Source organism: Heterocephalus glaber, unplaced genomic scaffold, assembly GCF_053883595.1.
Source record: "Heterocephalus glaber isolate CG9 unplaced genomic scaffold, H.glaber_assembly_v1.0 deba00001460, whole genome shotgun sequence".
Lineage (NCBI taxonomy): Eukaryota > Metazoa > Chordata > Mammalia > Rodentia > Bathyergidae > Heterocephalus > Heterocephalus glaber.
This window is the reverse complement of record NW_028258307.1, coordinates 10,097,394-10,120,538: the sequence shown is the minus strand read 5'-3', so window position 1 is coordinate 10,120,538 and position 23,145 is coordinate 10,097,394. Positions and strand designations below refer to the sequence as shown.

The following is a 23,145-nucleotide window of genomic DNA, read 5'->3' as shown; positions in this document are numbered from 1 at the left end:
GGAGAAAACAGAGTTCTCACCCATCTACTCTGAGAGCTAGGAGCAGGTAGGAGCAGACCCTTCTGCCCAGAGGCTTCGGTGAGTTACAATTTAAAAAAAAAAAAAAAAAAGATAAGGATCCAACAAGGAATGCAAAGTGTAGGAAAAATATTTAATGAAAATCTATAAGTATGTGTAAGGCTCATAATAAGTAATACATATAAAATCAATAAATCAACAAACCCAGTTTTCAAGTCTCTAGGCAGAGCCTTTTGACTTCCTAGTTCAATATTTAAGCAATTTAGTGTGGACTCTACTGCCCTCTTCTGGAAAGTGTGGAAATTGACCCCCACTCCAGGTTGGGCAAGTGGATCATAAGTACTGGAAATCTGAGGCCAATGTCACACGTGTTGAAACTGACTCTGGCAGGTGGCTCAGGACGAAAGGGAAGCAAGGTGGGAACAGATGGAGGTGACAGAAGCATATTTCTTAAATATGCAAAAGGGTCTCTACAGACCATTCAAACTTTGTTAATAATTCACAAAAGAAAGAAAGGAAGGAAGGAAGAAAAGAAAAGAAAGAAAGAAAACTGTTAAATACTGTTCATGAGCAGCAAAAGCTGTGTGTTGAGATGCTGGTTTACAGAGGAAAGACCTCAGGCTTTGGAGTCAGAACCTGAGATCAAATCGAGGCTCTGCCTGTTACCAGGTGAACAGGTAACCACGTGACTGGAGCAGCTTAAACCCTCAGATGCAGCTTTTTCATTTGCAGACTAGGGGGATGACATGAGATGTCCTTGTTGCAGGCTTTCCTTCCAGAAACGCAGTTGAAAAAATAATTATAAAATCCTGATGAGAAAAATGAGGCTCTAAGTAGATAAAGAAATATATAAAATATGGTCAGCAACAGGCAAAATGAACTGCTAGGACTAGAAGTCAGTTACCTCTGGAGGCTGGTGGAGAAATCCCTCTGAGTGCTCTGGAGGGTTGGACATTTTCACACTAGAGGTGGTGACACACATAAATTTATCACACACGCACTTCAAACACACGCACTTTACCACTGTAACACACACAATTCTGAACAAGAGTGGTAGGGAAGAGAAAGAACGAGGAGAAGAAGGAAGAGAAGGAGAAAGGAAAGGAAAGAAAGGACTTTGAAGGTTGAGGTGGGGTGGGGGACCTCGGACCTTAGGGCAGGAGAGCAATCTTGGCCTCTTTCACTCCCTCCCATTTGTTGTGGAAACAATTGCTACAGACAACCATGCAGAGAGCAGGAAGTGCTTCTGTGGGCGGAAACGTGTGCAGGTAGAGGAAAGGGAGCAAACCTTACTGGGCCAGGGCCGGACAGCGAGGAATTCCACAAGGAAACAAAGCAAGCCAGTCCAGAAACAGCGCGCTGTCGACACCATCCCGGGTCAAGCATCCAGCAACACTGCTTTGTTCATGGTAAGGCAAATCCTGACTACTAATTAGTAAGTTGGGATGGAACCATGTTGGGCATTGGCTGCCGTGAAAGGAAGACAGCAGATTAGGTCAGAACCTGTCAGATCAAGAAAGTGCTGAGCAGATGTTTCAGATGTTAAGAAACAACAATAATAATAAATAATAAGATGGATAAAATGTGGAAGTGAAGGATAGGAATCTGGAGTGAGGAAGGATGTCACGGAAGACTGCTGGGGTTTTTGTGACACACGGGAGCATTATTTTTGGCCCGCAGTCGTGCATCGTTTAACAGCCGGCCGGGTGGGACAAGGGCAGAGGCGGCCTTCCGTCCTGACCTACCTTTGCACCAGGGCCTGCTGCACACGGAGGCTGCACACTGGGCCACTGTTCCAGGCCACAGCCCGCGCGGTGTCAGTGTGTACTGAACTGGATTCTGTAAGCCGCCGTAACACAGCTGTGTGAACACGGAAACGGCGCGGTATACACGAACGCGGGGGTGGATGGGGCTCGCAGGACCGGAAGTTGCTGGGGGTGATCAGTGGGGAGGGGATGGGAAGGCCTGAGGGTTACTACGTGCGGCTGCGGGCCGTATAAGCGCTGTGCATTTAGGCTACACTGCTTGGATTTTTAAAAAGTCTTAATAAGAATCTTAATTACTGTAACATTTTTACTTTATAAGTCTTTGGGGTTTTGGGGGAATTGTGGGGATTGAACCCAGGACCTTTGCACTAAGCCACATGCCCAGCCCTCTTTTTTTTTTTTTCCACTTTTTGAGACAGCATCTTGCTAAGTTACTAAATTGCCTAGGAGGGGCTCAAATTTGGGACCCCCCTGCCTCAGCCTCCCAGAGTGCTGGGATTACAGGCGTGCGCCACTACACCTGGCTTAATTTTTTTTTAACTTTTTGAGTCTTGTAACAACACTTGGCTAAAACATAAATACATTTTACAGCTGTGCAAAAATATTTTCATATTCTCATTGTATACATTTTTTCTTTCATCAAACTTTAACATTCTATTTATTTTACTTTTTAACTAAAAATTAAGACACAAATGCACACATTAGCCTTGGCCTACATGGTATCAGGGTCGTCAGGATCACTGCTTTCAATCTCTGCCTTTTGCCCACTGCAAAGTCTTCAGGGGCAAAAAACCAAAAACACAAAAAACATTGTTGCTAGTCTGTAGCAACAATGGCTGTGTTCTTCAGTCCTCCTGAGGGACCTGCCTGCAGCTGTTTTATGGTTAACTTTAAAAAATTAATATATCAGTAGCAAAAGCACTGTCTGAAATAATGACAAAAAGTACAGTGTAGTACATAAACTAGTAACATAGTCATTTATTATCATAATAAATAATGACTGATGCACTGTACATGATGATATGTGTTGTACTTTTATATCACTGGCTGTGCAAGAGGTCTGTTGACACCAGTGTCTCCACAAACATGTCAGTGGACTTTAGGACAGCTACGGTGTCACCAGGCAATTGGAATCTTCCAGTTCCATTACAGTCTTATAGGACCACCAACATATACTCAATCGATTGTTGACTAAAACCTGTTTATCAGTGCACATCCTTTTCTCAGGACTTCAGGAGACTGCATAGTGACTCAATTTGGAGAACAAGTCCAAAGAGAACTTTATCACTTTCATGCCTCTGTTGAAACTGTGTCGTTTCTCCAGAAGAAGGGGGAGGAGGAGGAGGAGCAGGAAGAGGAGGAGGAAGGGATGGAAGAGGAAAAGGAAGAGTGTGGGAGGAGGGGGGAAAGAGAGGGGGCGAGGGACACACTTCATTTCCATTAATTTCCTGAAAGCACAACATCAAACCTCAAGTCATGTGCCATAGGTGGGATGGAACCATAGAAAGCTAAATCTATAGAGTGACGATAATTCCAGCTGCCCTCGGGAGGCTGAGGCCAGAGGATCACTGGGAGTTCAAGGCCAGCCTGAACTACACAGCGAGAGCCTATATCAAAACAAAGGAGTACATGGGCCAGGGATTTAGCTCAGTCAGATCAGAGCTGGAGAGCAGCCAGAGCACTAAAATCGGGGCTGATTTACTCCTGATTCTGTCCTCCTGCTACCCCAAGTCCTATGGCCATTCCTCTCTCAAGCTCCTCCTAGCGGATTGGAGGCTGCACAGAGCATGGAAGCCAGGGCTCAGCTCCTCCCTGGATGTCCTCCTCCTCCTCCTCCTCCTCTTCACAAGGCTGCAGGGGTGAATTTAACAGACGGGCAGTGCTTAATGCACTTGGCAGTGCTTAACGCACTTGGGCCCAGGGGTGATCTAAGGACCGCAGGAATCTTTCACCGTGTCCCCTCCGGGCACACCCGGAGACAGGACATGGAGGGCTGGATTCCTTTCTTCACATCAGCCTCAGGGCCCCTGGACCAAGCATGACAGAGGCCTCTGGAAACGGAGTTCCATCTTCTTGGAACATTTATCATTCTCTGCTTGGGCTTTCACTCGAATAATGGATTCCATAAGTGAGACAAGAATGGGAGGCAGTTTTCAAATATCCGACTAGTATCAGCTGCTGTGGGAGAAGCCATGGGAGTAGGCGGAGGCTCTGTGACCAGGCCCCTCTGAACGGTGTTGGCTGCGTTCATCGTCTCCCACGAGACTGGTCCTGCCCCCCTTGCTGCCCAGAAATCTCTCCTTGTCACCCATTGTCCTCACAGCTGTCTCCTCTGCATCGCCTCCAGCTTCTTGGTCGCTGCCCCGACACGTGGTGCTGTGGCTTCCAACCCAAATGTGGAAGCAGCACACTCTGTACTTGGGGAAGAAGGTGTCTTCCAGTTTGTTTCCAGCACTTGGAGAATGTCCAACATTTTCCTGGCTTTTTAAAATCCCGCTGTCTTCTTTACTCCATTGCAACTGGTAACTCAGAGCCCATCACCCCCTGAATGTGTTCCTGCCTTTTGCAGGGATATCTCCATCTGTCCCGCAATGCAGCCCACCTGCCGTTCCATGCTGCTTTTATAGAAAACTTCTTGGGGCTCACACTTGCTGGGTTGGCGTTTTCATTTTTAGAAGAACTCCGTGTGACCTGTGAGTGGGGGAAGTGTGTCACACATTCTCTTCTTCATATCACTTATAAGGCCACTAATAAAGACTAATGTTCTGTTTTGTGGGATTCTCCTTTATATACACTGCCATGCACAGGCTACGTGCATTGTCCTTACTTTGCTTCTGATCTACAGCTTTAAACATGATTGCCTGACTTACTCTGTGGTGTTTGGGATCGACTCATCTGAAAGTATTTGGTTCAAGTGTTCCTTATGTGCATCACTTTTTTCCTTATCCATCTTTGTTTGTGACTCCATGTTAACTGGCAAGTCAGGAATGAGTTCCTCTTTAAAATTTCTCCCTGCATCTTTAAATGTGTTAGCAATTTCCGTAACAAGCTGACCCTGGGACCCCTCCCAACACTGCCACCTCCCCGCCCCCTCTAGCTTTGTGCAAGGGTCTAGTGGCCACCCGCTCCGCCACCGTAAGCTGTTTGTTACAGCTTATATATTTGGTCAATTTTCCAGTTTTATCTTTGCGGTCCTTCACAATCCAAGACACCTATCATCTTGACTAAAAACAGTGTAAATGCATCTCATCTTGCAAAGACAGGGAGTGTCATTAATGCTCAACCCCTAAAAACATATCCACCAGTCAACTGGGGCTTTGTTGTCTAGGTAGTAAGGATTTATCAAGAGCTTTGGCCCAAATGTGTCCTGGGGATTTGGGTTTTGTGCCAAATCCTTCAAACTCCTGCAAAGCCAGGTGTCACTCCAGGTGAAGTCCGAACACCCCGTCTGATAAGCATCTGTGGGTCTCCCCATCTTGTGTCCCCCCCACCTCTGCCATTACCCCCAACCCAGACCTGGAGCAACCCCACCTCCTCGTACTTGAATGTGCAGTCTACACAACCTGCAGTATTGCTTATCCCTATACTGTGTGTCTCTGCTTTGCCCAGATGCTGCCTAGGGTGGCTGCCCTGTCTCCTGTCTCTCTGAAAGCTCAACACCCCATAACTTTTCAAATTGTAGCAAAATGTTGTAATATGACACCTACAGTATTTGCCCTCATACTCACTTTTGCTACAGAACAGCATCTAGTTTCCTTGTGTGAATTAAATAGCAACTTTCTCGTTAACAGATGTGAACAATGGCTCATTATGCTCTTCATGTTAAGAAATCCACATTAGGAGAGATTTCATGGCAGCTTCTTTTCCCTTCTTCCCAGGAGATCTTGGGTGCATTAGAATACTTTTAGGGGCAGGTGAACGTAAGGCCTTTTTACACTTTTTAATTTTTAATTTTCAGATGGGTTCTTGCAAAGTCACTAAGTTGTTTAGGCTCGAATTTACAGTCCTCCTGCTTCAGCCTCCCCTTCACCTGCTTTTATTTCTAATAGTCTGAGAAGTTCAGGAAAGATAGAAAAACACAGATGGGAAAGCACGAGGATGTCATAACTCAAGTGAAGGAGAAACACCTGCTTTAATCTCACTAGATAATGAAATTAGGAAGACACTTTGTTCATCTTCAGTAGTCATTTGAGAAGCAGTAAGTAGGTTTAGCTACAGAAAAATCAATCAATTTGTTAAAAAAAGAAAAGAAAAGAAAAGAAAAAAATCCCCTCCCTGTTGGCACTGCATGATGGTGAGGCCACCTGCTCTACTCAGCTGGGAAAACTCAGGGCGGAATGCGCCAGGGAACAGATGACAAACTCTTGCAGTATGTTGGGAATGTGCCAATGAAAATCAGAAAACAAAGGAGCCAAGGTCTGCAGTGGCCCCTCAGTTTCAGGGGTGCCCTGCTCACTGCAGCCTCCAGAAAGTGAGTCACCCTTGCAGAACTGGTCCCGCCTCAAGTCTAGCAGCCTCAGAGCAGCCAGGGAGGAGGGATCACTCTGTCCTCCCACAGGAGAAGCTTCGAGGGAGAGCTAGGGGGTGCTCAGGTGAGCGAGCAGAGTAGGAGGCGCAGCACCTCTGGGAGAGAGGAGGCAAGATTCCCCAGGACCTCGCAGTGGGGCCCACTGAGCAGCCCATCTCCAGCTGGTTCCAGGGAAGAAGCGCCACCTGGAGTCCAAGCCTCGTCGGGTCAGTAAGACCTGACTCAGGGGCCACCTTCAGCTGCTACTCCTCACTGTCAGGGTCCTCATCTCCATTCTTCCCCAGGGGAAATTCCTCTGTGGGCTTCTGGGTTGTGTATATCCGGGTCTCCATGGGGCAGTCCTGGCTCAGAATAGCCTGCAGGGAGAGGCAAGAAGAGAAATCCTGCGCATAAGTGACTGTCTCCCCATTCCTGTCCCCCCAGTAGCTCATCCGAGTCTAGTGCTGTTTAGGAAAGACTCAGATGCAACTATAGACTATAGAGCCTTCTTTCTGCTCCGTGTACATGCACAGGTCTCCCAAGATACCTAGGTAAGCACCCCTGTAGGGTCACACATCTAATATGCTTTTGACTGAATCCCAGTGAAAGTGCAAGACATAGCAGGAAACCTGCTGAAATCGACACCACTTTGCATCGGACCTTCCCATCTTCCTTTATTCCTTTGAGCACCATCAATCATCCCCAAGCTATTAGAGCCTCATCCCCAACCATCCCCAACCATCAGAGCCTCAGGGTTGAATGCTGGAATAAGAGGAAAATAAATACCTTGTTAGCTAAAATCACATGCAGAAGATCTTTTCCTTGAGGTTTTTACTACTTAAAGAGAGATGGCTCAACCAAAGAGATACAGACACAGACACACAAAGAGAGAAGGAGGGAGGGAGGGAGGGAGGGAGAGGGAGAGGGAGGGACAGAGAGAGAGGAGAGAGAGAGAGAGAGAGAGAGAGAGAGAGAGAGAGAGAGAGAGAGAGAGCCAGTAAAGATAATGGCGGACTAATTGGGTGTGCTGGGCCACACCTGTAATTTCAGCACTCAGGAGGCTGAAGCGGGAGGATCACTGTGAGTTCAAGGCCAGCCTGGGCTATATGGTGACTTCCAGCCCAGCCTGTACTACCTAGGAAGATCCTGTCTCAAAAACAAACAAACAAACAAACAAAAACAATGAAAAAAACCAGATAATAGCAGACTCAGATGAATGAATGGATGAATGGATGGATGTACTCAGTGGAATTCTGCCCATCTGTGGAAGGAATAATTTGTTAATTTATACCATGCTAATAACTATAGTAAGTACAGGATAGCTGCTTTTCTTCTTCCTCTTCTCTTCCTCCTTTTTTTTCCCCCAGTATTGAGGATTGAACCCAAGACCTTCCTGCTGAACTACATCCGCAGCCCTTTGTATTTTAGTTTTTGTTTTGGCCTGATTTGGTTTTTTTGTTTGTTTGTTTGTTTTTTATTAAATTCTTTTATTGGTACATTGTAGGTACACAACACAATTACATTTCTCATTGGGAATTGTACCTTTACATAATCCATCTTGGTTCTTACTTTTTCCCCATTCCTAGACCTCCCTTCACCCCCTCCACCCTTCCCTATTTACAAAGACTTTATTTCCATTTTTTTCAATTTCTTAGCATTTTTCCTTTCCCTTCTTTCCTTTCCCTTGCCCCTCCCACTACCCCTACCCCTTTGGACCTTTTCTTCCTATTTCAAATTTTCAATTATTCATTCTAATCATTGGTACATTTTAGGTATAAAATATAATGACATTCATCATTGGAAATCTGCACCTTTACATAGTCTCTCTTGGTTCTTATTTTTCACCCTTGCCCAGCCCTCCCTTCAACCCCTCCAGTCCTCCCTATTTACAAAGATTTTCTTCCTATTTTTCCATTTTCTCATATTAATCCCATTCTATTCTATCCTTTCCCTAGCCCTCCCACTTCCTTCCCCTTTGCCCCTTTTCTTCCTATTTCACATTACCTATTATACATTTAGTCCTTATTTACACTTTCAGTTTCTCACACCAGAGAAACTATTTGGTATTTACACATGTGTGTCCTATTTATTCCACTTAAGAGTATTGCCTCAATGTGCATCCACTTAGCTATAAATGTCTCTAATTTCTCATTTTTTATGGCTGAGTAGTACTCCATTTTATAAAAAAAACACATTTTCTTTATCCAGTCTCCAGTTGATGGGCATTTGGGCTGTTTCCAAGTTTTAGCTATCATAAACTGTGCTGCTATGAACATGGGCACACATATATCACTGTGGTATGATTCTTTTAATTCTTTGGGGGAGATCCCCAGTAGTGGAATAGCGGGGTCAAATGGGACTTCCAGTCCTAGTTCTTTGAGGTATCTCCATACTGATTTCCACAGTGGTTGCACCAGTCTACACTCCCACCAGCAGTGGAGCAGGGTTCCTCTTTCCCCGCAGCCCCGCCAGCATTTGTTATTGGTTGTTTTCATGATAGCAGCCATTCTTTCTGGAGTGAAGTGGAATCTCAGCATTGTTTTCATTTGCATCTCTCGAATGACCAGTGATGTTGAACATTTTTTCATGTATTTATTTGCTATTTCTACTTCTTTGTCTGAGAAATGTCTGTTCATTTCAGATGCCCATTTTCGGATTGGGTCTTTAAATTTGGGAGGTCTGATCTTTTTCAGTTCTTTATAGATTCTAGACAGTATACCTTTGTCTGAGGAAGAGCAGGTGAAGATTTATTCCCACATTGTGGGTTGTCTCTTCACACTGCTGGTGGTTTCTCTTGCTGTGCAGAAGCCTTTTAATAAGAAGAGATCCCATTTGTTGATTGTTTGTGCTAGTTCACAGGCAACTGAGGCTTTGTTCATAAAATCTTTTCCTACACTGATGTCTTCAAGGGTTCTACCTAACCTCTGTTCCAACTGGTTCAGAGTTTCTATTTTAATATTTAGATCTTTAATCCATTTTGATTTTAGTTTAGTACATGGTGAGAGATACAGGTCTAGTTTTAATCTTTGGCAAGTTGAAGCCCAATTTTTCCAGCACCATTTATTAAAGAGGCTATCTTTCCTCCAGTGAGGGTGTTTGGCTCCTTTATCGAAGATGAGATGGCTGAGTGTGTCTGACATTGTTTCTGCATCTTCTAATCTGTTCCACTGGTCCTCAAGTCTGTTTCTTTGCCAGTACCATGCTGTTTTTATCACAGTAGCTTTGTAGTAGAGTTGCAGGTTGGGGATTGTGATACCCCCTGCCATCTCTCTGTTACCTAGAATTGCTTTTGCTATTCTGGGTCTCTTCTTGTTCCAAATGTATTTTTGGATTGTTTTCTCGAGGTCTATGAAGTATGCTGCTGGGATGTCAATTGGAATTGCATTAAATCTATATAGCAGTTTTGGAAGTATGGCCATTTTCACTATATTAATCCTTCCTACCCAGGAGCAGGGGATGTCTGTCCATTTTCTGATATCATCTTCAATCTCTCTTTTCAGAGTGCCATAGTTTTCAGAGAAGAGGTCTTTGATTTCTTTTGTTAGGATGATTCCTAGGTATTTCAGTTTTTTGGATGCTATTGTGAAAGGAATTATTTGCCCTATTTCTCTCTCAGTGAGTCTGTCATTGGTGTAGAGGAAAGCTATTGATTTTTGTGTGTTGACCTTGTAACCAGCAACTTGACTGAATTTGGTTATTAAGTCTAGAAGACTTTCGGTGGAGTTCTTGGGATCTTCTATATAGAGTATCATGTCATCTGCAAATAATGACAATTTGACTTCTTCATTACCTATCTTTATTCCTTTTATTTCTTTCTCTTCTCTAATTGCCATGGCTAATGTTTCCAGCACTATATTGAACAAGAGTGGTGATAGTGGACATCCTTGTCTTGTTCCTGATTTGAGGGTGAAGGATTTCAGTTTTTGACCATTTAGTATGATATTGGCTGTTGGTTTTTCATAGATGGCTTCTATCAGTTTGAGGTAGAGACTATCTATTCCAATTTTTTGTAGGGTTTTTATCATAAATGCATGTTGGATTTTGTCAAATGCTTTTTCTGCATTTATGGAGATAATCATATAGTTTTTGTCCTTGGCTCTATTGATTACATTAATTGATTAAATTGATTGATTTTTGTATATTGAACCATCCCTGCATCCCTGGGATGAATCCCACTTGATCAAGGTGTATGATCTTCTTGATGATCTTCTGCATTCTGTTTGCCATTATCTTATTAAGGATTTTTGCATCTATGTTCATTAGTGAGATTGGCCTATAGCTCTCTTTTTCAGTTGGGTCTTTCTCTGCTTTGGGGATCAAGGTGATGCTTGTTTCCAGGAATGAATTTGGGAGTATTGCTTCCCTTTCAATTTCATTGAAGAGTTTAAACAGTAGTGGCAGCAGTTCCTCTCTAAATGTCTTGTAGAATTCAGCAGTGAAGCCATCAGGGCCTGGGCTTTTCTTAGTTGATAAGTTTTTAATTACATTTTCAATTTCATTGGTTGATATTGGGTTGTTCAGAGTTTTTAGGTCTTCTTTGTTCAACTTTGGTAATTCATATGTATCTAGGAATCTGTCCATTTCTTCTGTGTTGTCCATCTTATTGGCGTATAGGTTCTGGAAGCAGGTATTGATGATCCTCTGGATTTCGGCTGGGTCTGTTGTCATTTCACCCTTTTCATTCCTAATTGCATGGATTTGGGCTTTTTCTTTCCTTTCCTTTTTCCGATAAGGTTGGCTAAAGGTTTGTCAATTTTGTTGATTCTTTCGAAGAACCAACTCTTGGCTTCATTGATTTTTCTGTATCGTTCTCTTAGACTCCATTGCATTGATTTCTCCTCTGATCTTTATAATTTCCTCCCTTGTATGAGCTTTGGGGTTGTCCTGCTCTTCTTTTTCTAGAAGCTTGAGGTTCAGCATCAGGTTGTTTAATTGGGCTCGTTCTGTTTTCCTAATATGCATATTCACTGCTATGATTTTCCCTCGTAAGACTGCTTTCATTGTGTCCCATAGATTCCGATATGTTGTATTGTCATTGTCATTTAATTGAAGGAACTGTCTGATTTCTTCTTTAATTTCCTCTGTGACCCATTGGTTATTCAGAAGTGTGTTGTTCAATTTCCACGTGTTTATGAAATTTTTTGAATTTCTTTTGCTATGGATCTCCAATTTCATCACACTACGGTCTGATAGTATACAGGGGATAACTTCAATTCCTTTGCACTTACTTAAACATGTTCTATGTGTGAGTATGTGGTCTATTTTGGAGAATGACCCATGTGCAGCTGAGAAGAATGTGTATTCTGATTTTGTAGGGTGGAACACTCTGTAAACATCTGTTAAGTTCATTTGTTCAAGAGTTCGATTGAGTTCTAGTATTTCATTACTTATTTTTTGTCTAGTTGATCTATTTGTGACAGTCGGGTGTTGAGGTCCCCCACTACAATTGTATTAGTGCATATATGACTTTTCATGTCTGTTAGTATTTGTTTTATATAGTTGGGTGCACTAGTGTTTGGTGTATAGATATTTATGATTGTCATCTCTTCCTCTTGGATTCTTCCCTTTACAAGGATGTAGTGTCCTTCTTCATCTCTCTTAATCAGTGTTGGTTTGAAATCTACTTGATCTGCCAAGAGGATAGCTACTCCTGCTTTTTTTCGGGTTCCTGTTGCATGGAGTATTGTTTTCCACCCTTTAACTTTCAGTCTATGAGTTTCCTTTTGAATGAAGTGTGTTTCTTGTATGCAGCATATTGTTGGATTTTGCTTCTTGACCCATTATGCCACTCTGTTTCTTTTGATTGGTGAATTGAGACCATTAACATTGATGGTTATAACTGAAACATATTGACTTGTCATTGCCATGACTTTTTCTTTTTGTTGGGTTCTCCCCCTTTCCATTTAATTTCTTGTCATGCCAGATGGGTTCATTCTGCTTTGCTTCCTGGGGTTGTGATCCTCAATGTCTGTTCCTAGGGTATTGTGTAAAATTCTTTAGAGTGCTGGTTTGGTATTCACAAAGTTCCTAAGGTGCTCTTTGTCATGAAAGTATCTTATTTCTCCATCTGTTTTGAAAGATAGTTTTGCAGGGTACATCAATCTGGGTTGGAAGCTGTTTTCTTTTAGGGCTTGGAATATGTCACTCCAAGCTCTTCTTGCCTTGATGGTTTGTGTTGAGAAGTCTGCTGTGATTCTGATGGGCTTTCCTTTGTATGTGATTTGTTTCTTTTCTCTGACTGCTTGTAGAATTTTGTTCTTCTGTTGTGTTTCTGGAATCTTAACAATTATATGCCTATGTGTAGAATTTTTTGATCAAGGCTATTTGGAGTCCTATATGCCTCACTTATCTGTATGTCAAGTTCTTTTCCCCTGCTTGGGAAGTTTTCTGCCATTATTTCTGTGAAGAGATTTTTTATGTCATCTCCACTCTCTCCTGTTTCTTCATTGAGCCCAATCAGTCTTATGTTATTCTTCTTTGCATCATCTAGCAGCTGTTGGATTGATTTCTCATGTTCCCTTATAATTTTGAAGCAATTTTTCTTTTCCTGGTCACTAATTGCAATCTTATCTTCTCTATCTGAAATTCTGTCCTCACATTGGCGCGTTCTGCTGTGTAGACTTTCAGTGGAGTTTTTCATGTCCTGGAAATCTATTTGCATCTGTTTTATGGATTCCATTTGTTTCTTATGTTGGGATTCCATCATGTTCCTGAGCTCCTCTCTAGATTTATTAATCATGTCTTGCACTAGGGGCACAATTTCTCCTGTTATCTGAGAAATTATTTCTGATTTCATTTTTTCCAGATCCCCTTTTGTTGCCAGTTCAGTGGGTCCAGGTGGTTGAGTATCAGAGTGTTCCATCTCATTTCCCTTTGGGGTTGCTGTAGGTGATCTGGAAGTCTGGTTTTGAAACTTATTTAGGTGTTTTCTTATTTTGACTGGGGCAGGGGGCTGTTAGTGCCTTCACAGATTACCTCCTCTGAGCTGGGAGAGGTGGGACAAGGGCCTGGAGCAGCGGTAGGGATGGTGATCCAAAAGCCCTTTCCTCTGGGCTGGGAGCAGCGGGAGGGATGGTGACCGGGAAGCCCCTTCCTCTGGACCAGGAGCAGTGGGACGGCAGCTCAGAAGCCCCTACCCCTGGGCTGGGAGCAGCGGAACTCAGTACCTTGGTCTGGTGGTCTGGTGTCCTCTGCGTCTTTGTAGTGTGGAACCAGGTGTCTGCCTGTCTGCAGCAGGGTGATTTGGTGTCTTCCGTGCGACTGGGGACCTCGGTAGGGCGTGGGCAGACCTGCCTGTCTGCAGCAGGGTGATTCAGTGAGTTCCACACGACGCTGATTTGGTTTTTTTGGAGACTGAGTCTTGCAAGTTGCTAAATTGCCCAGTGTGACCTTGAACTTTCTCAATGCTTTTTTTTTTTTTTGTACCAGGGATGGAACTCCGGTCCTTGAGCTTGTAGGGCAGGCAGCAGAACCACTGAGCTAAATCCCTGGCCCCTTTGACCTTGAACTTTCAATCCTCCTTCCTCAGCCTCCCAGAATGCTGACATTACAAGTGTGCACCACAATGCCCAGCTTCATGTTCCTGCTTAAAATCCTTCTTAGCTGCACATGGTGGCACCCACCTGTAATCTCAGCACTCAGGAGGCTGAGGCAGGAGAACAGGTGTGAATTCAAGGCCAGCCTGGGCTACATAAGTGAGTTCAAGTCCAGCCTGCACTACATAGTGGGCCTTTATCTCAAAAAAAACTTTTTTAAAAGGAGGTCGTTATTTCGAGAAAGGAAAATAAGGAAGGGCACAACAGGAGACACATATGAAAAAGGAATCAGAAAATGTAGCAAGTCAGAGAGATGATCAACAGGGGGAGGAAATTAGCATAGGAAAAAGGGCTGAGACAATGGAAAGAAACAGGCATGTGATTTTTTAGAGCAGGTGGAGCTCCTTACAAGCTTCTCCTCCTTGGCTGGGGGGTTTCGCAGGAAGTAGCAGAGAGGAGCATAGACGATGTTAACCACCCCAATGATGACCATGAGCCAGGGGAAACCAATGGCCTGCACAATGGCACCCCCAGTGGACGGTCCTGTGAAGAATAAAGCAGATGCACAAGTATTTACTGAGCCTCAGTCACCTGTAGGATATTACACTAAGAGCACTGGGTGACTCATGAGATGTCACAGAATCAGATATCTTCAGACCCCTAGGATGATCAGCCTTCGGGCTATACCTCCAGCTGGTCAATAGTACATAGGAGTGAGTAGGGTACCCAGGCCTGGGACTCCCCTCTCCCCCAGCCAACATACCAATAGCAAAGCCCACACAAAAAGCCACGTCAGCAATGGCGTAGACACTCCCATACACTGAGGTGTGCCGCAGGTCCACCAGGTGTCCCATGATGGGCATCAGAGAGGAATCCACCATACCTGAGGCCAGAGCACACCAGACACTGTCGGTCAACTCTACACACAGCCGTGGCAAGCCCTCTCCTCCTCCCCCTTTCATCCATTCCCTTGGCCTGCTGTCCTCTTCCTTTTTCCTTGCCACTCTCCTCTGATGAGAAAAGAAGCAGGAAAGGCATTTGATCAATGACAACATTCAAGGGCTTCCTGCTGCCTTTAAGGGGGCTTCTTACCTATGGCAAAGCCAAGGCCGGCATTGGGGCCAATGAGACCAAAAATATCGCGAGCCAGTGGGACCTGCAAGAGGAAGGGGGAAGAGCTCATCAGGACTCCAGCTGGGCTGGGTTGGGGAAAGGCTTCACATGAACACCTCTATACAGTGTGTGCTGTGTGCCACACACTGAACTCACACCTCATTATGAAGAAGAATCATTACCTTCACATTAAGACATGAGAACAGGACTGGTGGCAACTGCATTAAATGCCCTCTCCAAAGTTACAGAGCTAATGTGCAGCAAGACCAAGTTTGTACCTCACACTTGACTCCAATATGCCACACCAATGGTCCTTTTCAGCTCATGCAATCTTCCTCCTCGTCCTCTACCATTCTCCACCCAGACACCTTTCTATCCTCATTCCTCACTGATGGAGCTGGCTCTCTTTTCCATTACTGACATTATCAAATGCTTTATTTAAATCCCTAACTCGGTAGCCATTGGAGCAAAAAGACAGAAGAGCTCAACATCCAATTACCCCCAGGGGCAGTGGCATGGTTTCAGAACCATATCAAGACGGGAAGCTCACTCCCATTCCCCACTTCCTATTATGCAAGCTCCCTACCTTCCTTTCTAGGTAGCTGTCACTCAAAGCCATTACCCCGGCACACTCACCCCTCGCATGGTTAGCATACCTTTTAGACATTACTGGCTGATAACAGTGTTAGGGTGACACCCAGGAGGGGTTTCTATTTGTCTTCAGTACGGTCTGAAACTCACTGAAGGCCACACATCATGCTGCAGTGTGTGTGGATTACCATAACCATCCTGCTAGCGAATCCTCTCCACTTAGATGAGGGCACCAAGGATATGAGCAGAGAGGAGACTAAAGGTGCTCACAGTCACACAAAGGGCGAATAAAGTTGGGGTGGAGCCTGAACTCCAGCCCACCCTAAGCACAGTACTCAGGGCTTTGTGTCTCTGTTCTTGTCACTCCCCAGCCAAGACACCACTGTGCTGATGAGGAAATGAAGGCTTAGAGGGCTTGGAAGGAGCTCTCGAAAATGGCAAAGCCCTCTTTTTTTTTCTTCTACCAAATATTATGATGCCAGAGACCAAGGCACAGCTGATGGTTCTTTGGTGACTTATGGGGACCTGTCAGAGTGGGTCAGTAAATGAAGTCACAGAATGCACCATTGAGGTGGCTCCAGAAGTAGCTGCTGACACATCTCACTTCGTGTCCTGCATGCCAAGTCTCAGACCTCTGGCTCTTACTGCCCATCGCCCTCTTCACCCTCTCCTTCCCCACCTCCTCTCCACGGTGCACCACTTTGACTGGTGGCTTCTCCTCCAGCGGTGGTTCCTACCTACTCAGAAACAGTTTTTTGGAGCTGTGCTTATTTTGAAGAAAATGGTCCTTTAATATCTGTCTGTCTGTTTCTCTCCTTGCTTCATTATACTTACACAGAGCAAGCTGGTACCAACCACTACCATCCCAACCAAGGAGCACAGCCACCTAGAAGAAAAGAGCCATCACCAGACAAGAGGCAGGGAAGGGAGCCCTTCCACCTGCCACCCCAAATCCACCGCACTAGCCAGTCCTGCCCACCCCCAACTCCAGCAACTCCTGAGGACATGAGAAGATAAGTGCATCTCTACAGGACCAGTTCATACCCAGGTCCTTCCTATCCTTCCCTTGTTCTCATCTTTTGCCGGCCCAGATTCATTCCCCATTCTGTAGCAGAGGCAGGGATGGTGCAGTGGGACATATTTTTACTTCCCTTAGAAGAACAATTTGCTGATTCAGAAGGCACACGTGGGAGCACCCCTTGAACTTGCTTTGTATGGTTTCCCAGTCTAGTCTACCTTCTACCCATTTACATTTTATTTGATTTTGGAGGTCCAACTCAAAAAGCAAACAAAACATTTCAAATTTTCTATCATCTCTACTTTCCTTTGGCAGTGACTGTAAAAATCTATATTCTGAACTCCAAAGATAAAACTAAAACCAGAGCTGTTTTCATTGTAATAGAGGAACAGAATCTGGATGCATAATACTCAAGCTGTTGCCCTATCCCTTTGATAGTGTCTGAGATCCCTCTGTCAAATCCCCCAGGGTTCCATGGAACATTGTTTGACAACAACTGCCCCCAAAGACATACTGCTTTTTTCACAGTTGTTCTCTCTGGGGTTGTCTTATTTCTTCAGCTGGCTAGCAAATAGCTGGAGAGCAAAGATCATTCCTCACGTGTCCACTGCCCCTTCTCTAGCATTCCACTGAGGACCATCCTTCCTCCATGTCCCCTCACCAAGCGCCCACTACTCTTCTCTCAGGGAGCAGTTTTTACCACTCTGTGTTCATCTGAATCTTCCAGTCTCAGAGAAGTTGTTTGTCATCCTAAATGCAGAGCTTGTCCCTTACATGTTCTTATCATTCTTCCCAGACCCCAGGCTACGTACCGACCCATCTTATTGGCCAGCACACCGAAGAGGTTGGTGCCAATGAGGTAGGACACACTGGCAGGCAAGAAAGCCAGACCTGTGGAAGGACACAGAGCCTCACCTTAGGATGTGTCCAGTTGAATCTGAAACATCTGTCTGCTGTGAGACAGCAAAGTTCCCCCAACACACTGCTTTATGGTTTGGAGATCCTGGTGCAAATGCAGAGCAGAAGTCCCGGGAACCCACATTGCTGCTCTTCCTAAGAGCCTCAACACATTTAATGTGCTTCTAGTCCCTTCTCAGACTTTCTGACAAGAGGCCCTAATGAGCCATCAGCAGGAGAACGTGAAGGACATGCATACTTCTTGGAAATAAAATTCCCACCTTGCTATTTACTTGTTCTATTGCTCTGCTAGTGACCTAGGATGAAACATTCTGAGCCTTGGTTCCCACGTCTGGGGAAAGTAAAGCTATGATTCTCTCCTAACAGGTTACGGTGAAGAGCAAATTAGATATGGTACGTGAAAACATCTTGTAAATGGAAGCCCTGGCCACATGGCTTTGTGTGAGGGTAGAGTGAAGAATTCTAGAAACATGGGCTTGCCACGCAGTTCTGAATTCAAATTGTGGCTTGGCCACTTGTGAGCTCTATGACCTTGGGCAATTTACTTACTGTTTCTGAGTCTCTTTCATTCATCCCTTAAAGTAAACTTTCCATTTGCCAGGCATTCTGGGGATTAGGAATGGAGTCAGAAATAGACGGACACAATTCTAGCTTACATTATAGCAGAGAGAAATAGTAAAACACTAAACAAATAAACAAAAAAATGTAATTTTTAAAAATGCTGCCAGGCCTGGTGGTTCACGCCTGTAATCCCAGCACTTGGGAGGTTGAGACAGGAGGATTACTGTGAGTTCAAGACCAGCTTGGGCTACATAGTGAGTCTGAGGCCAGTGTGAGCTACAAAGTGAGACCTGGCCTCAAAAAAACCAAAAACAAAAAAAGAAAGAAAGAAAAATGTTGGGCTCTGTGGAGGAAACCTAACGTGGCAATATGGCAGAGTGAACAGGAAGAAAAACTGTATTGGCTCAAGGAAAGCCTCTCTGAGAAAATGCTGTAAGCTGAGACTCCAGTAACCAAAGGAGAGCTGTGTGTGTGTGTGTGTGTGTGTGTGTGTGTGTAGCACTTCATACAAATGCAAAGGCCTTAAAGGAGAAGACTCTTAGTCTGTTCTATGAATAGAAAGAATGTCTGTGTGGAGCAGAGTGGACAGTGAGACGCTTTGGAGAAGAATGAGACTCCAATTCCTATTTCCTAAATTCCCTTAGTCAAATGGACTCATAGACAAGAGTGGCAGCCAGAAGACTCAGAAGAGTATTTTTAAGCCAAAGAGAAAAGTGACAGAGCCTCAGCATGGAGGTCATAATGGAGAGAAGCAAATGAAATGGGAGGAATTTTAAAATTAGAGTTGGGATTTTCTGCTGGACTGGGTGTGGACATGGTGGGAGTGAGGAGGACAAGAGAGAAAGAAGGTCTCTGAGTTTTCACCTTGATCAGTTGGGTGTCTGGAGATGGAGAGGACTCGTGGGGAGGAAAGCCTGAGGAGAACATGAGAAGTTTGAAACGCCTATTAGGTATCCAGGTAGAGATGTAAGCAGTCAGACACACAAGACTGGAGCTCCAAGGAGGGGTCATAAACACAGATATAAATCCGGGACTCTTTAATTCATTCATGGTTCTTAAAGCCACGGAATGGCTGGTACCACCTACAAAGGTCAGATAAAGAACAGTGATCCCAGATGTGAGCCGGGGGGGCTCCAGCCATAAAAGTTAGCAAAGGAAGAGAAGTTAGCAAAGGTGATGAGGAGTAGCCAGTGAAGTGGGTGGGAAGTGGTAGAACCCAGAAAGCAAAGAGAGTAGGGCTTTGATCCCAGCTGGGATGCTTCAACCATGTTTAAGAAGGCACAAGTGTGGGTACCCAAGCAGGGACGCAGGCACATTTAGTGACAGAGATGTGTGAGTTCCCTTCTTGCTTTGACTAGGTGGCAAAGCCAATAGCTGAGACAATGAAGGTGAAGGAATGGGAGTCAACAGGAAGTCTGAACAGAAAAGTAGAACACTGTCATTTTGGAAAGTGGAAAAGAACACGTGACCAAGGACTTAGCGAAAGATTGTTAGATGGCAGGGACATGCACTTCAGTTTTGTGGCCATAAATACAAGGTGAGTCCAGCCATATGATTGTGTGTTATTCCACTGTCCCATCGCACTCTCCAGGTACCAACAAGGAGCAACAAGGGGACAGGCTTAACTAGGGTCAAGGAACGGGCCAGGTGACACCAGTTCAGAGGAAGAGAGGGTCTCTGGGTAGGAGGCCGACATTAGTGATGAGCTATGGAATCCAAGCTGAGTGAAGAAAGGGGGAGATGAGTCGTGATGGAAATAATGCAAGACCTGAGGCCAGTGGATTGCTGATCTCAGTGTGACCAAAATTGACATGGGATATTAGAACAGCAAAGCGAAGAGCATGTAAGGTAATAACAGGCTGCCTGGAATTGAGATTTCAGAGGTGATGGAATTGACAGAGAGGTCAAAGCCAAGAGTATACATAGGATTGATTGGTTAAAGTAGACAGGAGAAAATAATCCCTGAAGAGAGTAGGTTAAGAAGTAAGAGGCCTAGATGTTGGTAGGGTTATTCACCTGGATACTGCCATCCCTGAAAATGGTAACAGAAGTAAAAGAGAAGAGAACAGGTGTTGGCAGCTTTAATGAATGAGGGGGGGTCACTAAGAGATCAGTAGATGATTGCAGTGAAGATCGGTGGGGTAGCATGGTCTTCAATGGGACAGGGTTTTTGAAGGACAGAGAAGACATAATGTGTAAGCAAGAAAGGAGAGCAAAGCCTGGGGGAAACATGGACTTCCCTCAAGAGGGCTGTGGGAAAGCAGAGAATGAGGGCGTACAGGCCTGCGCCAATGACAGGGAGTCCCACAAAGGCCAGAATTTAGAAGAACAGTGGGAAATTGGGTTCTAATGGGAAATTAAGAAACCCCTGAAATAAGAGATTGCTGTGGTTTGAGTATGTTCTCCCAAGGTTCGTGTGTGGGAGACTTTGTCTCCAGTGTGGTGATTCAGGAGGTGATGAGACCCTTGAGAGCCGAGCTTAACTGGAGGAGGAGCCACCCTCCAAATGGATTACGGTAGCGTGAGGTCCCTGAGCTTTGCTGAGTGAATTGGTATAAGGGTGAGCTGGACCCCTGGATCACTCTCTAGCTTCCTGTTTTGTGATGTGACGCTTTGCTTCTGCCCACACGCCAACCATCTGCCAGAGGCCCTTGCCAGAGCTGACACCATATTGCTTGGATCATTGGCCTCCAAAACTGTGTACTGTATAGAACCTGCCTCAGGTATTTGGTTATAGTGACAAAAATGTACTCATACGAAGGGGTGGCAATGATTCTGACCAGATAGGCTGGTTGTGAGGCTTCGAGGCGATACTCCCTATCAAGCAAGCATTTGACCTGGTGCCTGGCACAAGTAGGTGCCCTATGAGCACCGATCTTAATTATTCTCATCATAAATGATGAGTGACTGGTTTAGGACCAGCACCCAGGCTTCTTACTCCAGTGCCAGGCATTCCCACTATCCAGCCTCAATGGTGTCACAGCACAGATGGCTCCGGAACAAGGACCTGCTTGGAATTAGCAGTGTGAGTTTCTTTGGATCTCAGCAGCCCTCACTACACTACACTTCCCTGGATGTAAAGGAAACAATGGAGCCCAGTAGAAAACATCATGACCATCACCATTAATCCCAAAGTCAACAATTCACCAGGTCTTGGCTGACAGCTTGTTTGCTTTTAATATTCTTTTCTATGGAGCAGAAGCGAAACATAGCTCAGTGTATTTGTCCAGTCTATCTGCACAAGGGTAGCAATTTGTTTAAAAGTGTGTCTATTTGTTTCTGTGTAATTGCTTTGGAAAAACTTAGAGGTTATAACTACTGGACTGTTTATCTGATTTGAGGAAATAGGCATCTCTAGGAGGCTTGCTGGCCCAGATACATCTCCTTGACATCACTGCAAATGGTGTGGAATTTCCAAATGAGATTTTCCTCAATCCCTGTGGCTTGTTCTTTACCACCTGGCTATCTTTACACTTCAGCAGCACTGTGTATTCTTGACTACATGTCCACTGGTGCATATTTACTCTTCTCAGCATGTCTTCAAGGGTGGCAGAGCACACACAGCTGTGACTATTAAGATGGTTTAAACAAAATAATTATGAAAATAGTTAATAATAATTCTTATCAGCAGACTATATGCCATATTCTATGCATGGTGCTAATCTCTTTGGAATAAATACATAGACCAAAACAATTTGGGAAAAACCTCTACTTTTACAAAGGAAGAGGTAGAGTTTAAGGTGAAATTACACATCCAAGGTTATAATCAGGAAGTGGCCAGGTCCTAGTTCAGACCAGGCAAGTCTGTCTCCAAAGCTGAGGCTTCTCTCAGCACTTGGTGGCTGGGCTTGGCCTGCAGTGGGCCATGTGGCAAAGGCTGCATCACAGACTGCACACCATGCCCAGTAACCTGGATGCCTTGGCTCCTCCCAGCAACCTGGAGAGGTGATCTCTGTGTAGAGCAGTGGTTTTCCATGTGCGGCTGTTGGCGACCAGAGAGCGTCACCTGGAATCTCACTGGGAATCCAGATTTGTCTTTACTGACTTGCTATCTGGTGCCCACAACCTCGCAGGGTCACTCTGGTGTCAACATTGGAGAACCTTTGATGTTAGACTTTTCAGATGCAGAGAGCACTGAGGAAAGCTGCACAAGACACTGATAAGTGGGGCTGGAAACTGGGTTGCTGGGGAAGGGCTCCTCCCTGCTGCAGTTGCTCATGGGCACCAGGAGCCTCAGTGGTCAGAGCCTTGGGCAAGGGATGCATTATCCCCACTGAACACTGCCTAACTCAATTAGTTGTCAAGGCCAGAGGCAGTCACAGTCCAGAAAAATTCAATTTGGGGCCAGGAGTGCAACTGGGATCTTTGCCTATAATTGTTCCCTAAAAAATTAGATTTGGTGCTTTTCAGTGCACACTGAGCTATTTCAGGTTCTTATCAGCTTCCCCTCTGGCTCCATGAGCCTCCCCTCCTTGCAGTGACTGAGCCATTTGCACGTAGCAGTCTCTGTCCCCTTTGCCTCTGGCTTCCTGAAGGGGCAGGAGCTTTTTCTCTAAGGTCAGGTGAGTCCTGAGGCTCCAGCACAGAGGCCGGAGCCTCGCTCCTTGCCATAGAGATCTCCATGGCAAGAGCTACAATGTTTCTTCCACAAGAACCTTTTTAGAGGTGAAAAGACAGCCAAAAGGTAGGGGGAGTGGAAAAGGGGAAAGTGTGGATGGTCTTGGTGGTACATACTCTATGTGGTACAAAGTACACCCACACCTTCCATCACTTATTCCTACAATTAATATGGATGGTAATGATGGTGCACAGCGATATTGTGCGTGCGCAACACATTTCCACACCCTATACCATTTATTCCTCCAATTTCTCTTTGAACTTGATAGCGCTTGCTGCCATTTCAGAGAGGAGAAAGGTGAATTGCTCAGGTTTACATCACTAATCAATGGAACTGAAACAAAATCCTAGATCTTTTGATTGGAAAGTTTTAATCACCTATACCAAACAGCTAGGTACAGCTCCTGCCACCTGCTCCCCCTGTCCCTTCTCAGGCTGCTTCTCTGGAAGGCTGCTCACATGGAAAGTAATTCTACAAGGGAAACAGATTCCCATGCAGAG

The 23,145-nt window shown here is 44.9% G+C and overlaps 1 protein-coding gene and 1 long non-coding RNA gene across 3 annotated transcripts in view; one reads left to right on the top strand and one right to left on the bottom strand.

Moving 5' to 3' along the window:
- Positions 1-919: 919 nt before the first annotated feature.
- On the top strand, positions 920-22,603 carry LOC106009709 (uncharacterized). Its single transcript, XR_001183724.3, has 3 exons — positions 920-1,427; positions 16,369-16,578; positions 17,345-22,603. It is a non-coding gene; the product is annotated as an uncharacterized LOC106009709 (long non-coding RNA).
- Slc18a1 (solute carrier family 18 member A1) overlaps positions 5,324-23,145 on the bottom strand; it is a 35,318-nt gene continuing 17,496 nt past the window's right edge. For both annotated transcript variants that reach the window (XM_087216874.1, XM_004848255.3), the window contains 6 exons: positions 17,361-17,439; positions 16,365-16,416; positions 14,919-14,982; positions 14,590-14,709; positions 14,236-14,369; positions 5,324-6,668 (listed from right to left, as the gene is read on the bottom strand). In XM_087216874.1, coding sequence (XP_087073000.1) covers positions 6,555-6,668; positions 14,236-14,369; positions 14,590-14,709; positions 14,919-14,982; positions 16,365-16,416; positions 17,361-17,439 — 563 coding nt within the window. In that variant the 3' untranslated portion in view covers positions 5,324-6,554. The remainder of the gene's footprint in view (positions 6,669-14,235; positions 14,370-14,589; positions 14,710-14,918; positions 14,983-16,364; positions 16,417-17,360; positions 17,440-23,145) is intronic.